Source organism: Mesoplodon densirostris, chromosome 15 (assembly GCF_025265405.1).
Source record: "Mesoplodon densirostris isolate mMesDen1 chromosome 15, mMesDen1 primary haplotype, whole genome shotgun sequence".
Lineage (NCBI taxonomy): Eukaryota > Metazoa > Chordata > Mammalia > Artiodactyla > Ziphiidae > Mesoplodon > Mesoplodon densirostris.
This window is the reverse complement of record NC_082675.1, coordinates 63,431,079-63,446,871: the sequence shown is the minus strand read 5'-3', so window position 1 is coordinate 63,446,871 and position 15,793 is coordinate 63,431,079. Positions and strand designations below refer to the sequence as shown.

General features: G+C 51.1%; 1 protein-coding gene across 1 annotated transcript in view; it reads right to left on the bottom strand.

Annotated features, from left to right (window-relative positions):
- Positions 1-15,793, bottom strand: part of ARK2C (arkadia (RNF111) C-terminal like ring finger ubiquitin ligase 2C) — a 106,312-nt gene that overhangs the window by 9,788 nt on the left and 80,731 nt on the right. Inside the window, exons 2-3 of the mRNA XM_060119635.1 lie at positions 4,972-5,287; positions 3,200-3,310 (exon numbers count right to left, since the gene is read on the bottom strand). Coding sequence (XP_059975618.1) covers positions 3,200-3,310; positions 4,972-5,287 — 427 coding nt within the window. The remainder of the gene's footprint in view (positions 1-3,199; positions 3,311-4,971; positions 5,288-15,793) is intronic.

The following is a 15,793-nucleotide window of genomic DNA, read 5'->3' as shown; positions in this document are numbered from 1 at the left end:
GCAAGTTGAAGCTGAATCTGCTCAAGTCGCCACCTGGGTGCCAGTGTGTAGTGAGTTTAGCAAACCAAGGGGCGTCTGAGGTGATACCTCTGGAGCATAACCGGCAAGATCCAGATGAGGGGAAACTACAGGACAAAAAGCCTGATTCAACAAATACGTTTTGTTTTAAATATGAGGAGCATTAAAGGAATTTCTGCTTCCAGCTGTGATGTCTATACAGTATGACACATATACGTATTCCTACATTTCCTCTATGTATTAGCCCACATCCCTGGAGCAACTCCTGATGAGTCTGTCACCTGGGACAGGAGGTAACTCTTGGAGCCAGTTGGAAGCAAACTTAGAAATTCTCTTAGTCCGGTCCCTCACTTTCACAGGCCCAGCGGAGGCCTGAAGAAGGCCATTGCCTTATCCATGGCCCCAGGCTAGCCAGTTAGGGGCTCCAGGGTTTCCGATCCTCGCCTGGGCTCACCCCATGACCTGCCTCGGGGAAAGGAGTTCCCCGGGGCACCTCACATGGCAGAAACTCTGACTCTTAGCACCTGCCCAGCAGTCCCAGGGAATCCAACCGATTCAAAGTAGCAGAGAGATGTTCAGGGAATTCTACCAAAAGCAAAGTCCCAAGGAACTGGGAACAGAATCTCTCCAATTGTAGGAATGCTGAGCGGAGAAGCAAAAGGCACCTCAGCCCTCAGATGAGAGAGGTGATCTGCCCCGGTTGGGCCTGAGTGGGCTCTGGGATCCCCTTTTATCATCTCATCAAAAATCCCTTCCCAAACCCAGGATCCTCGAACAGGGCTCCTTTGCTGAGACCGAGCTGCTTGCAGGGGAAAGACGGCAGGAAGCTCTCACCCCTACCCCGCCACTCCCAGGTGCCCAGGCAGGGCTAGGGCTGCGTGGCCGCGCGGGCTGCCGTCTGCACTGGGGGCAGAGTCAGAACTGTGAACCCAGGACTGAGTCAAAGGAGCACGATGAGGGCGGAGACACTGGAGCAGGGCTCAAGGTCAGGGTCAAGGTATCGGGCCCAGGCCAGAAAGGGGGGATTGGGGGGATTTATCCCCCAAGGCCTGCTGCTCCCACACACTCCCAGGCCAGGATGCTCAGTGAGAGCAGCTGCTTGGGTAGGGCTAGAATCTCCTAAAGTAAGGGGGGGAGGGCTAGGCAGCCTCAGGCCTGGGGCTGGACGAGAGCTATTGGGACATGCCAATTCCTGGGATGACCAGGGCAGAAGTCAGTGGTTTCTGATGATTCTCTAAAGGAAAGGGGGCGGCGCAGACACACTCCCCACCTCCTCCCTCCCAGGGATCCTTGCAGAGGGTGAGAGCAGCCCTGCCTATAATGCATTTCCTGTCATCTAATTTCCAGACCTCATATCTCCTGGCAGAAGAGGCCTCCCTGGAAAAGAGGGGTGGGATGAAAAGCCCCTCGTCACCACTTGGCTGGCCCTTGCTGGAGCAGGGCTAATTACAGGGAGGAGAAAGGACCTCCTACTTGGGAAGTGGGGACAGGACAGGCAGAAAGGGCCCCAGGTGGCCCCGGGCGGGACTCAGCCCAGGGGCCTCCCAGCATCCCCTGCTGGGGCACAGGCCAGCCTCTCAGGGCCCCAGCCTCTCTGTTTCTCCAGGCAAGCAGGGGTCAGGAATGCAGAGCGACAGAAATGACCGAGGAGCACAGGATATTTGGCCAAATAAAGGAAGTCGGTGGCCTAACCCGCACCACGCCTCCCGCATCTCAGCAGCACCCGCCTCCCCGTGTCTCCCATCCCCTCCCATTTGCCACGCTGGACCTTGCTCAGATCCCTTAGCCGTACACAAGGACCCCAGGTGCTCTGTGTGCTGAAGAGAATTAAACTGGATTGACTTGCCTGCCGAGGGACAGAATTTCATCCAAACAACAATTAAATCTTTCTAATTTGAATCTGCTAATTAGAAAAAGGCTGGGCTGAAGCTGGCCGTGGTGCAATCTATGTTTTAGGAGAGCGTTAAATCTAACAGAGAAAACCTGAGAACTACCAAGGGCTGGAGACACGGAACCTGTTAAAGCAACCATTTCCTGCACCTAGAAGCACCTTTAGCGTCCAGTCAACCAGAACTACCCTTTTGAACCATTCCTGGGTGTCCGGTCCTAGGCTGCTTCCAAAGCAACCCTTGCCCACACCAGTTTGCCTGACTAAATGGCTGAGTAAGGACACTAATGCACGTCTGTTTCTTAAATAGCCCATCCCTTTCCATTCAGGTTTTTTGTTTGTTTTTACATTCTTTAAAACACACACACACACACACACACACACACTTTTTTGCCTCAAAGTTGCAAAAAATTTCTGGATACTCTTCACTCAGATTCCCCAAGTGTTGAAATTTTACTACCTTACTGCATTTCTATTTCCTTCTCTCTCTCCATGTATACATCCATACATACAAACACACATACAGAGTTCTCCGTGGATTTTTTTCCTTAAACTATTTAAAAATAAGTTGAAGACATGATGCTCTTTACCTCTAAATACTTTAGTGAACTACACATCTTTTTCAAGTGTTCAGGTGTTTAGATCCAGCCCTAGTTTAGGTCAGCCCTCCCCTGAGCTAGAACCTGTGAGTAGGGTGGGACCAAGTATCCAAAACAAAGCAATAATGCATCCCAGAGCAACAAAGACCTCTGCCCTGAGTGCAGGAGACTGTGGGAAGACATCACAGGGGCCCGCTGCCTACAAAGACACCACAACCAAGCCCTCGACCTCTCCCCAGCCAATCTCCCCAGTCCTTGCCTCCAACCCAGCTGGCTGTATCTCCATTGCCTGGCTGGCATGCCCTGGCACTTCTCTCTGGACTCCTCAAGGCCCACCCCCTCCAGGAAGCCTTCCCTGATCATGCTGGCTCCTGAGATTCTCCTTTCCGCCCCCCTCCCAGGGACCACTGGTTCACAGCACTCCCTGAGCTTGGGAAATGCTTTGCATTCCTGTCCCCTCCTCCCCTGCAGTACCATGAGCACTGAGCCCAAGGCTGGGCACATGATGGCACCTAGCCACATCTGAGCTCATTGCTGGAACCAGGACCTTGGGGGGCCATCTGGCCCTGAGGGTGGACAGGGCAAAAGCTGGGGCTTGAAGACTAGGACTCCGGCATCATTGAAGTGAAGGAAACAGGAACTCCATGGATCAGACAAGACCCTCCTCCCTCCCTCCCCCAGGGACCCCACTCACCAGTCAGTGCCCTCAGCCAAATACCTGGGCTGAGGTGTCTGTAGTTGGTGGCCGAAGTCAAAGCTGGGGTGGAGGCGGTGAGGGTGGACAGACACTCGCTCCTGACTCCGCCTGCACCAGAATGGAAGGAGGAATCCAGGCGTCAGGGCTGCCCAGGGCCAGCCCAGCTCCCAGGAGTGCTCAGCAGCCCCAGCCCACAGCCTGTGTATGGAGCAGTGGCCTTCAGCCCTCTTCCCAAACTCCAAGGAAGCTTCCTGGGCAGCAGCCAATAGCTCAGAAATTCCCGCTGTCTCTGGGCTGCCCACTATACTGAGCCTCTCCCTGGGTGTGACCACTGCAGGTCAGCTGTCTCACCCGGTCTCTCTAACTTCTCTGCTCCTTCTCCTACTTCTCCCCTCTGTCCTTGGTGGGATGTATTCAGGACACACAGACCGGCCTCCTGTAGGCTCTCCCACCTCTGTGCACCCCCTCTGCTCCCAGCATGCTCTTCTCCTCTCCTCCACCCTCTCCACACTCTTCCCAGCTTTCATGGCCCAGTGCAAAGCCACCTGCTCCAGGAAGGCCTCCCTGAACACTCCAGATCATGGTGACCTCTCCTTCCTCTGACCTCCTACAGCACTCACCTTCTGTCCCAGGCACCCCAACCTCTACAGACATGGACGCTTGGGGTCTTAAAGATCATCAAGTCCAGAGGTGCTCAAAGTGTGCTCCAAGCACCCCGGCAGTCCCTGAGACCCCTTCATGGGGTTTACGAGGTCAAAATGATTTTCATAATAATACTATCATGTTATTTGCTTTTTCACTCTTATTCTCTCACAAGTGAACAGTGGAATTTTCTAGAAACTACATGACATGTGATTCTGCCACATTTGAGTGCAGAAGAAGACTTGAGAACACAACCATCTTCTATTAAGCCAGGCATGAAAAAGATTTGTAAGTATGTATTTTTAAAAAGTCACTCTTTTCACTGATTTAGAGGCAAAAAATTCAGCTATTTTTTGAAAAACATATTATTGGTGTTAACATATACCTTTGTTATTGTTATTGTCAAATGAATTAATAAGTATTTTTAAATTTCTGTTTTAATTTCTAATAGGGTAAGTATCCATAGTCATAACCCACATAAACAGAAGCTTGCTGTAATCCTCAGTAACTTTTAGGAGTGTAAAAAGGGTCCTGAGACAAAAATGTTTGAGAACCACTTAACTTGTACAGCTCCTTCTCTTAACAATTGAGGCTCAGAGAGGTGAAGTGACTTGCCCAGGATCCCGCAGCTACTTCAGCCCCATTTGATTAGTATGTCTCATTTTACTCTGCACTTGTTTCATAGCTGGTCTCTCCAACCAGACGGTGGGCTCTCTGAGGGCAGGGCTGACCCAGCCCTGTCCTGAGGTATCCCTTAGGGACCTCCAATGTTAGAATCTGGTGACCATGAAGGTTGAGGGGATGTGAGGGGTCCCCTAGTCTAGTCTCCTACCGCGTTGAAAAGTCCACTGTGAGCATCCTAGCCCACCACTTACCCAGCTCCTGACCAGTTACCTGTGCGATATGACAAGGACACACACAAGCAACAGAGGGAACCCGTATCGGGTTAAGGCAGCGCTCACTGCCCGAAACACATGCCTCTAAGTGGAGCAAAAGCTGCCTCCTACACAGAGACTCATTTAGTGACTGACTGCTGGCCAAGCCTGGCAGGGTAGAAGCCAGGGCCCCAGGGCTGGGCCCTGCCCCCACCCCGCCCCGCCCCGCCCCCGCCCAGGTAGCACACACACCTGGGGTGCGAGAGGAGCCTGCGGTGCTGGGCTTCCAGGAGCTGCTGCTGCAGGAGGTATTGCTGGTGCAGGGCCTGAGGTAGGAAGGAGGGACCTGTGACGTCCTGGAACTGCAGGGTGGGCAGCGGGGTCAGCGACTGGTGCAGGGCGCCGCTGTGCTGGTGGGCCGGGGCCATGTGGGCGCTGAGGCCCGGCTGCGACTGCACCGGGTGGGCCAGGGGGAAGTCGGGAGCGAGCTGCTGCGGCTGGGGGGGGCCCAGATGGAAGTGGCGGCAGGAGGTAGCGTGAGGATGCTGAGACCTTTGAAATGGGGCACCTGGAGAAGCAATGACAAAGACTCCATGAGCACCAGCCCTGCTCCCCTCTCCCACAGACCCCGTCTCCCCTGACCCCCAACCTGCAGCTGGTGAAACTCAAGACATTCATTAGAACACAGGTATCATCACTTTTGTATACAAATGATCATCGGTGCTCCCTAGTAAAGGCTCTGTGCAGTATGTGTTGGAGGGGGGGAGTATTTTGTTTAATAAATAGATAAGCACCCTCTTTTAAATGAGCACACTCGTTAAAGGAATTTTAAGGTCCCTGGAGGCAGTTTGGCTTTCTTGAATTTCTCCCATAAGGTCAACCTTATTGACCCTACTACCTTTTTATTTTTTTATTTTTTATTTTTTTTTCTTTTTGCGGTATGCGGGCCTCTCACTGTTGTGGCCTCTCCCGTTGCGGAGCACAGGCTCCGGATGCGCAGGCCCAGCGGCCATGGCTCACGGGCCCAGCCGCTCCGCGGCATATGGGATCCTCCCAGACCGGGGCACGAACCCGCATCCCCTGCATCGGCAGGCGGACTCTCAACCACTGCGCCACCAGGGAGGCCCTACCTTTTTAAATAGATGCCTAGAGAAAATTTATTCCAGCGTAGTCAAGCTCTGAACTCTACTGAAGACTTGGCTAGCCAGGATCCAGCTGACAGGGAGCCCAAATTTCCAAAGAGAAAACAACCAGAAGTTGTTTTCCATGCAATTGTAAGAAAAATAAAAAATCTAATCCCACACAATTTTTAAGTAATAATGAAATAATTTGTTATAATATTATCATTTATTTAAAAGCAAAGATTTCCAGCAGTAAGTTGGGCTCAACGTTGCATTTAATCTAGTCTCCACTACCTTCTAAATAACATTGACCTTGATGATGACAAAGCCTTACAAATTTTCCATAAGCAAAGATCCAGCTCTCAGCGCTGGAGTCCTTTAATAAGGAAGGAAGTGGACTTGGCACCTCAGGAAGCTTTACAGAGGCTTCCTGCTAAACATAGCAGGTTCAACATATATCTGCTCCTTCCCAAACCCCACTGAAATGAGAGCAAAGGCATAAAGAGAAAATAAACAGACAAGGACAGAGAGAACAGGAGAGGTGACATCAGCAGGCAGCAAAAGTCAACAGATTTTTGGAAGGTGGAAAGCAGATGGAGCAATTAGCAGAGCTGAGGAATTGGAAACCAAGCACCTAATGAAGGCGCAGTCAACGAGAAGCGGACAGATTTGCCACACGTGCTGGAGTGGTCAGGACAACTCCTGTGGTGGCAGGAGAGATGGCGGCGCTGAGAACAGGGAGGCTGGTGGCCAGTCTCTATGAGGAGCAATTCTGCCCAGGGCATCTCCCCTCTCCCATTCAGGGCAGTGACTGCCGCTCCCTCGCCCTGGCATTTTGCAGGGAAACTGAGCCAGAAAGGCTCCAGTAGAGGAGGACAGGGGTGCAGCACCGTGCTCAAACAGGGGGGGTTAAGCGAAAGTCTTATACTTGGAGCTTTGGAAACCCCTGCTCCCTTCTGCCTCTTGGTTCAGAGGGTGCTGTCACTCAGGTGCCCCTCCCCTGCACGCCCCACAGCCCCAGGTTGGAAACTGGCCCCAGAAATAGCTCTACAGTTGGGAGTACCCCGTAAAATGGTTGAGTCCCCAACTGGCAACTCCATAATAAAGCCCATAAGTTGAAAGGTCCATATCCATACACACACACACAGATTCTGGAAGTTATTAGTGACCTACTCTTCAATATGAACAGACAGCCAAGGATGACCAGTCTCTTGAGGAAGATTACAAAGTGAAAAGAGAGAAAGAAAATACTAAATTTAAAAAAAAGAAAAAGAAAAGAAACTCAGAGGAACAGAAGTAATGCAAGGATCCGAAAAAAATAAACTTCAAAACACTTTAATTAATATCCCCACAAGGGCTTCCCTGGTGGCGCAGTGGTTGAGAGTCCGCCTGCCGATGCAGGGGACGCGGGTTCGTGCCCCGGTCCAGGAGGATCCCACATGTCGTGGAGCGGCTGGGCCCGTGAGCCATGGCCGCTGAGCCTGCGCGTCCGGAGCCTGTGCTCCGCAGCGGGAGAGGCCACAACAGTGAGAGGCCCGCGAAACGCAAAAAAAAAAAAAAAAAAAATCCTCAGAAAAATGATGTCGGGTCCATGAGACAACAACAAGCTCCTTTAAAAGGAGCGATGAAAAAACAAGCTCTTGTTATAGGAGGTGAAATCTGAAATTCAGCAGGGTTGGAAGGTAACGCTGGGGAGATTTCCCAGGAAGCAGAACAAGAAAACAAGGAGTTGAGGAAAAAGATGGCAACGTTGAAGGTTGCAGTCAGAAGATTCCACAGTTTTCTAGTAAGAGAGAAAGAATGGAGAAAATTGTGGAAAAAAATTATTTAAAGTAGTTCCCAGAACTGACGGTCAGCTTCTAGATAGAAAAGGCCCTCTGAGTGCCCAGAAAAGAACCACACACCAAGGCATCTCCCTGGGAAATGTCCAAGCAGTGGGGCAGAGAGATGATTCTGACACCTTCCAGAGAGAAAGCAAACTGGTCCCATTCAAAGGGTCTGGAAGCAGGATAGCACCAGATTTTTCAAGAGCAACACTGGAAGCTTGAAAACAGTAGAGCAACTGCTTTCAAGGTGCCGAAGGGGTGTCGGGGGAAGATTTTCAATCTAGAATTCTGTGCCCAGCCAAACTATTAATCAAGCGTGAGAGTAGAGTGAGGCCATTTTCAACCATGGAGGGTCTCAAAAACAATTAATCTTCTCACACCCTTTCTCAAAGAACTACTGATGCAAACCAAAAGAAAGGAGCAAAGAAATAGGGGGTGACACCTGGAAGAGGGGGCTTTCCCAAGCACATGGCTGTACAGGGCCTCCAGCAATCATTTCAAGGCGGGGAGGAGGGAGGGCGCTCTGAGGGGTAGCTGGGGGGTGGATCAAAAATATAACATTACCATCAGATTTGGCCACATGAAAATAGTATTGGAAGGAATTTTCCAATTTTGTAGAGCATTTGGTAAGAATTTGTAAAAAATGCCACAGAAAGCAGGCAATTATTACCTCTAGGAAGAGAAAAAATTGTTCAGACAGTGTAATGATTACATACTACTTGGTTCAGCAGTGAACAATATTTATATATTAATAACACAACAAGCATTAATAAACTATTTTAGAACAGAAAAGGACATTTCTTCCATAATAAGAAGAAAATAGACAATGTCAAAATTGAAAAATCAACAAAGAGCAGTAAAAGAATTTATTTAGAAATTCACTTAGTAAGTTATGTATTTCAGGAAGTAAATACTCGAAGAAGAGTTGGAGATGTTGAGCTTCTAGTGGTGGGGCTAGGGTGGGGAGGGCAAGGGGCAGACAATTGCTGTTTTACTAAATGTGTCTTATATTGGAGCTATCTGACTTTGTAAATGACATGCAGGCCATTGATAGATTTTTTTTTAATCTTTTAAAAATAAATATTTGCAAAACAAAATGGAAATAAAATGCATTTCTGGCTCACTGCAAGTGAGCCAGAAAAGAATGATCTAGAACCTTAATTCCCACCAGCATTCCAGATCAGTAGGACCTCCTCTGCCTGGTGTATTCTGGCTTCCATGAGTCCAGGGACTGTAGCGAGCAAGCAGGCTCTGGATTCCCCCTTCTCCCTCACCACCATCTATCATACCGTAGAAAAGGAGGAGAAGGTCCACATGACCAAAGGAAGGAGGGCTAGAAGGGAAAGGAGAGGTGTCGAAAGCTAACAAAGTGAAAGACAGGCATGACTGCAGAAGAAGCGAATGGGGTTTAAAAAAAAGGGATATTATAAAGACTCCAATCCAGCACTATCTATTAAATTACAATGTGAACCACATATGTAATTGTAAATTTTCTAGTAGCCACCTTCAAAGAAGTAAAAAGAGGTGAATTTAATTTTAATAGTATATGTTATATAACTCAGTATATCCAAAATATTGTTTCAACATGTACTCAATATAAAAAAATTATTGAGATATTTTACATTGTTTTTTTTTTTTCATATTAAGTCTTCAAAATCCAGCGTACATCTGGCACTTACAACACACCTTAGTTCCGATAGCCACTTGTGGTTAGCGGCTTCTGTGTTGGACAAGGCAGCTCCAAAAGAAAAAGACCAACTCCATACAGAGAGCAAATAATTTTAGCCAAGTTTGCTAACTGGTCTGCCTTCAGAGGGGGAGTCCCCATTGCTTACTGGTGAGATGCACACCCCTTAGCCTGATCCTCAAGCTCCATCCCCCTGATCCCCACCGCCCAAGCCCTCCTGGACATCAAATCTCCAGACACTCCACGCACATTCCCACCCCGGGGCCATTGCTCACGCTGGTTGCTGCCTTCCCTGTCTTTAAAGGTCATCTCTCAGCAACTCAAAAAATGCCTCCCCTTCCTGCCAGCCCCCAGGGACGCCTTCCTCCTCTGCATTCCTGTAGAAGGCCCTGTCACTACCACTCATTTGGCACCTGGCGGTAGCTACCTTGAGCTGTTTCTTCACACTCACCGCCCCCAGCTGGCTGAGCTTCCTGTCTTGCTGTTTCTGGATCCCCACGCACCTCCCTGGAGCTGGCACTCAGTAAATACCTGGTTGGCTGACTGCTGGAGGGACTGAGGGAAAAGCAGTGGCTCGAGGCGACTGATGCACTGGGGCTCGTTGAAGGCAAACTGATTTGAAATCGAGAGGGAAAGAGAGGGGCAGATAGGCCCGGGTGAGCTCCAGGTTTTCTTTGTTTTTGTTTTTGTTTTTATTAGTTTCTGCTTTATAACAAAGTGAATCAGTCATACATATACATCTGTTCCCACATCCCTTCCCTCATGCATCTCCCTCCCTCCCACCCTCCCTATCCCACCCCTCCAGGTGGTCACCAAGCACCTAGCTGATCTCCCTGTGCTATACGGCTGCTTCCCACTAACTACCTATTTTACGTTTGGTAGTGTATATATGTCCATACCACTCTCTCACTGTGTCACAGCTTACCCTTCCCCCTCCCCATATCCTCAAGTCCATTCTCTAGTAGGTCTGTGTCTTTATTCCTGTCTTACCCCTAGGTTCTTCATGACATTTTTTTTTCTTAAATTCCATATATATGTGTTAGCATACGGTATTTGTCTTTCTCTTTCTGACTTACTTCACTCTGTATGACAGACTCTAGGTCTATCCACCTCACTACAAATAGCTCAATATATACAATGGAATATTACTCAGCCATAAAGAGCTCCAGGTTTTAAAGCTGCAGTGCACAGGGGCTGGGCAGGCAGAGCAGGCCAGCATCCTCCCCCTCGGGGGCTGGTGGAGCCTCTCCCACCACCAGGAACAGCAGCTGCCTCCCTCCCACAAGCCCCTCCTGCCAGGAGGGCGCCCACCCTGTGAGGGGGGCCCTTCCGGTTTCTATGGAGGCCCATTAGGGAGAGGACCGACCACCACCCTGGAGAGGTTTCCACTCTCCTGTAACCTGTGCCCTCCAACTGATGCACTGGGCAGTGAGGGCAGCTGCCCTCTCTCCTGGATGGGCAGCAAGAGAAAAGTGAACAGAAGTATCTATATGGCTCATAATATTTCAGGCAATGTCTACCTGCAAAAGTCCTTTGACTTCTGTTCTGGGACTTTGTGCCCCTCTCCCCTGTCATCTCCATCCCCAGAGGGTTCTCAGTCTCATCAGCTCTGCTCAGAAGGACATGAAAGGCAGGAGACATCCATTCTGGGGCCCCTGACTCACCCCAACCCTGTGTGCTGTAGGGTCTGTGAAAGTAGCAGCTGCTGTATTCGGTCTCTAAGACCAGAGGAGTGAAGTTCTTAGGGTAGACTGGTCGGGCCCATGACAAGCCAGTGACCAGTGACAGCTGAGTAACACATCCCAAAGTGCCCTCATCAACAAACAACCTACAATTTTTCCCATTAGAGTTACTCCTTTGGGTTAAAAAAATAATCTCCAGGTGTCCTTGAATATATTACCCATTTATCTTATTTCCCCAGGACTGAAATGCCATCAATTGGAGGATTCATCATGAACTAAATAACATTTTTAGGGAGTGAGGAGAAAGAGGGGTTACTTTAAAAAAAAAAAAAACCACCACATTAAAGAAACACAGCAAGGGCTTCCCTGGTGGCACAGCGGTTGAGAATCTGCCTGCTAATGCAGGGGACATGGGTTCGAGCCCTAGTCTGGGAGGATCCCACATGCCACGGAGCAACTAGGCCCGTGAGCCACAACTACTGAGCCTGCGCGTCTGGAGCCTGTGCTCCGCAACAAGAGAGGCCGCGATAGTGAGAGGCCCGGGCACCGCGATGAAGAGTGGCCCCCGCTTGCCACAACTAGAGAAAACCCATGCACAGAAACGAAGACCCAACACAGCAAAAATAAGTTAATTAATTAATAAACTCCTACCCCGAACATCTTCTTAAAAAAAAGAAAAGAAACACAGCAAGTATAAGACACAAATTAATTTCAGAAATGTGTAGAAAAACATGTGCACCTTAGAATTCTGGAAATTGATGCTATAGGACCCCCCTGAGAGCTAGCTGGGAGGACCTTCGAGCAGGGGTGCTCCCCTGGGGCCTGAGCAAGGCAAGGCAGGGCTGGGGCAGGGGGAGGCCCCTGTGCAGGGTCTTGCCTGATGGCCACCTGGCACTCGCAGGCGCTCCACAAGACCTGGTGGCTGATTCGTGCCTCATGGGCAGGGAGCCAAAGCGGCTGGCAGCTGGAGAGGGGGCGCAACAGCAGAAACCACGCAGCCCCATGAGGAAGGGAAGGTAAAAGAGAAGCGGAGGACGTGGGGGCCAAAGGCTGTGGGCAAGGTGGGTGGAGATGACAGTGACAGAGGTCTCGAGTCTCTGGAAGGTTCATTGACACTCATCTGGTAAATGACAGAGCAGAGATTTGAACTGAGGTCTTTCCTGAAAACCAGTTGTCAGTGGGAGGGAGGGCAGAGCCAGGGAACGAGAAGGCTTGACAAAGCGAGGGGCCCTGCTGAGGAGGAGAGCAGGGCAGAAACGGGGCCTGGACACCCAGAGGACACGCTGGGCCGGTCCAGGTTTCCTGGGGACAATGGGGATGGAGACAAGGGGGCCAGAGGAGCCTCAGAGCTGGGCCTGGGTGGGAGCTGAGAAGAGCCAGGCCAACAAGTCAGAAAGCCAGAAACGTCGGTGGAGACAGCAGATCCATGTGGCCTGATAGGCTTCTCCGGAGCAGGCAGCATCCTGAGCTGGAGGAATATTCTAGCTGTTTTCTCATCTGCACCAACTTGGTCACCTCAAGGTAACGCGGCTTTCATCCTTCAGACTCCAGGGCTGAGAGGCACTGCCTTCAAACCCTCAGGTGAAGAGGGAAAGAGAAGAGCAGGCAGTGCTGGGGGCAAGGACCAGGGGGGGCTGCCTCCCACCCCAGTGCCCCGGGATAACTGCCTCCTGCCAGCGGGGGCCTCAGGGACAAGGTTGCAGACCCACGGGCCAACCAGGCCGAACGTCCCCCACTCCTCCCAGAGATGCAGGACCCTGGGAGAATAGGATGGGAACCAAACCTTCCCGCATCTCCAGGGAAGCCGGCAGGTCCCATCCTCCCCAGGCCAGTTCTCAGGTGTCAGATTCCCACTGTCCTCAGGTCACTGACCCGCATCACTCTCCCTTAGAGGTGGGGACAAAACAGGAGGGCGGGGCCCACAGCAGAGTCACAAGGGAGGGGTGGGCCAAAGAGAGTCCTTCCCAAAGGCCCGGGATGGAGGGCAGCCAGCCCGCAGGGACCGGAGGCTGATGCTTGTCTCTGCTGAGCACTTCATTGAAGCTGGGCTGGAGTCAGAGTCTACTCCTCTCTGAAAAGCCAGCTCTCAAGCAGCAAAGAAAACCAGTTTTTTGAAAGCAGATTTCTGCCCACAAGAGGCCAGGGAGGAAGCCCTCTGCTACCAAAGAGGCTTTCAGAGCCAGGCAGAGTCACCCGGTGTAAGGGCTCCGTCTTAGAGGCCTGGGTGCCTCCCCTCGCTGTCAGACCAGGCTGGACACTGGACTTCTCTGGGCCTCAGTTTCCGAGACCGTGACCCACAATGATGTACCTGATGCTACACACCTGCTAACATCTCTCCGCTGAAGGGGCCACAGGCATCTTCTGGCCTGGCCTCTCCTCTTGCTTGCGGGGAAGCCAAGTAAGAAGCACAGGAAGACCTTGCGCACTGAGTGTTGTGACTGCCCCCGGAGTCCCCCAGCAGGCCAGGCCAGACCCAGGTCTCCTGCCCCACCTCCTGTTGGGACAAGCCTGTGTGTTCTGTCCCATGTCCACACTGGAACTGAGCTCAAAGCAGGGAGAGGCAGAGTAGACCAGTGCTGGACTTCTAAATCCATCTTCCAATGGCTGCCACATCATCCTAAAGCCAGTTCTGAGTGTCCCATCCCTTGCAAACGCCCCTTCTGGCCTCTCTCTCTCTCACTGCTCCCTGTGACCTTCCCTCTCACCTCTCCTGGACCCCCAGGGGTCTTACCTGCCCCCTGGCCCCATACCCTACCTCCCAGGGCTGTTGCAGTCTGTCCAACCTCGATCACCCAGGGCAGATGTTAACTCTGGGATGGAATCTCCCAGTGGATGAAACTCTTCTCTCCATCAGATTTGTGGCATTTGCCTATTATACTTGGCATTTTATTTCTGGACAAATTTTATCTCCAATAATCAGCTGTAAAGTGAGTGATTTCAGGACAAATTCCACGCAGTAAATGTCCTTTGTTCTTAGAAGGATTAAGGAAACTTCCAAGAAGGGAGGGAGAGAGAATGCAAGAAAGTGAGAGAATGCAAGAGAGAAGGAAAGAGAAAGAGGCGGGGAGGCGCGAAGAAGAGAGGGAAGAAAGGAAGAAGGAAGGAAAAAAGAGAAAAAAGACCTTCGTTATCTTAGAAAAGTTAAGTGTTAGATTATTAGCTAGCAAGGAAATACAGTTCTTCATGGAATCATCGAATATTCAAGCTAAATGAGGCTAAGAGATCATACAGCCTTTGATCTACAGGATGAGAACCCCGAGGAGGCTGGAAAATGGCGGGTGGCTTGTCCGAGGGCTCCCAGGTCGTTATGACCAAGTTGGGACTGAAGTCCAGGCCTCCTGAGATCCAGTGCAGTGTGCTCCACACCCATCCACACATGCTACCCCAGAGAGGAACCCGCCTGCCCAGGCCTTGGTGGTCCCACCTCCCCTCCCCATGCCCATCCCCATCCCAAGCTCCCCCAGGAGGAAGCCTTTCCTTCCTAGTAACCATGAGATAACGAGGGACCAGCTGCTGGTGCTCATGGGGAAGCAGTCCGAACCTCTGCTGTGAGAGATGCTGGGAAATGGCCGTGGTGGCTGACATCGCGTAGGTTCAGCCCAGTCCACATTGACCAGCAGCCCCAGGCCTCTTCCCTGGCCTAAGAAAATGCCAAGGACAAGCCCCAACTTTGATGGAGTAGACCAAGGTCTTTCCAGCCCATTGGGTGCTCCTGTCACAGGCAACTCCTGCAGGGTCCCTGGAAATCCTGTGAAAAGCTTTAAGTCCTACCATTCATAGGGTTTAACTGGTAAAGAGGGATGGAGGAAAATTCTGGGGTCTTGGCACAAATTCTGGGCACCTTGTGTTAACATGGACAGGGATAAACTGGAGTCTGATGAGGAGACCAGGGTTGGGAGGGAACTTGAGTTGTCTAAGAGGAGGAACAGCTGAAGAATCTGGGTGTGAGCAGCAAAGAGGAGACTCAGGGTCAGGTAATAGCTGCAGGCAAAGGGATTAGCTCTTTCTGGTAGATCTGGGTCAACATAAGGAAGACATTTCTTAGAATTCACTTTGTCCTCCAAAGTTCCTCATCACTGGTTGTGTCCATGCAGAGGCTGGCTAGCTGCCAGCAGAGAAGTGTGAACACTGGAGGGAAGATGGCCTGGAGCACCTCCAGGGTCCCTTCTGTGCCCACTATGAGATGATGCAAATTCACTGCAACATCTACCCCCTGCCTGAGCATAGTTAGGACAAACTGGTCTTTGAAAGCACAGAAAGGCTGGTCTGGTTGATGGGGAAAGAGGAAGGAACATGACAGCAAGCAGAGAGCACACCCGAGTATTCAGGGCCCAAGCCTGCAGATGGAAGGAGGAGAAGCCACCCACAGGCAGGCGTCCAAAGACAGACTCCCTCTTCTACTCAACATGGCCCCAGGAGCCTCTGTCTGCACTGATACAGCTCAGAACTTTGTTTCCTGCATATTCTGAGCCTCCCAGTGGCCCCCACCAACTTCTCCAGCTTGGGACACGTTCAGGTTTCGTGTTGCTAGGTAACGCATCCTTTGTGAACCACTCAGATGCAGGATGGTTGGAGAGGTGATACAGGAGAGAAGGAGGAGGGGGCAGGTTGTGGGATGTCTGAATGGCAGGACCAGGGCTGGGGTGTACCTCGTGAGCTAACTACTTGAGTGCGACCCAGAGGAATCAGAGATGAAGAATGTGGAAAGTGGGTCATCTGCCCAGACCCCCGCTTCCTAGACTGCTCTTTCTGGCTCCC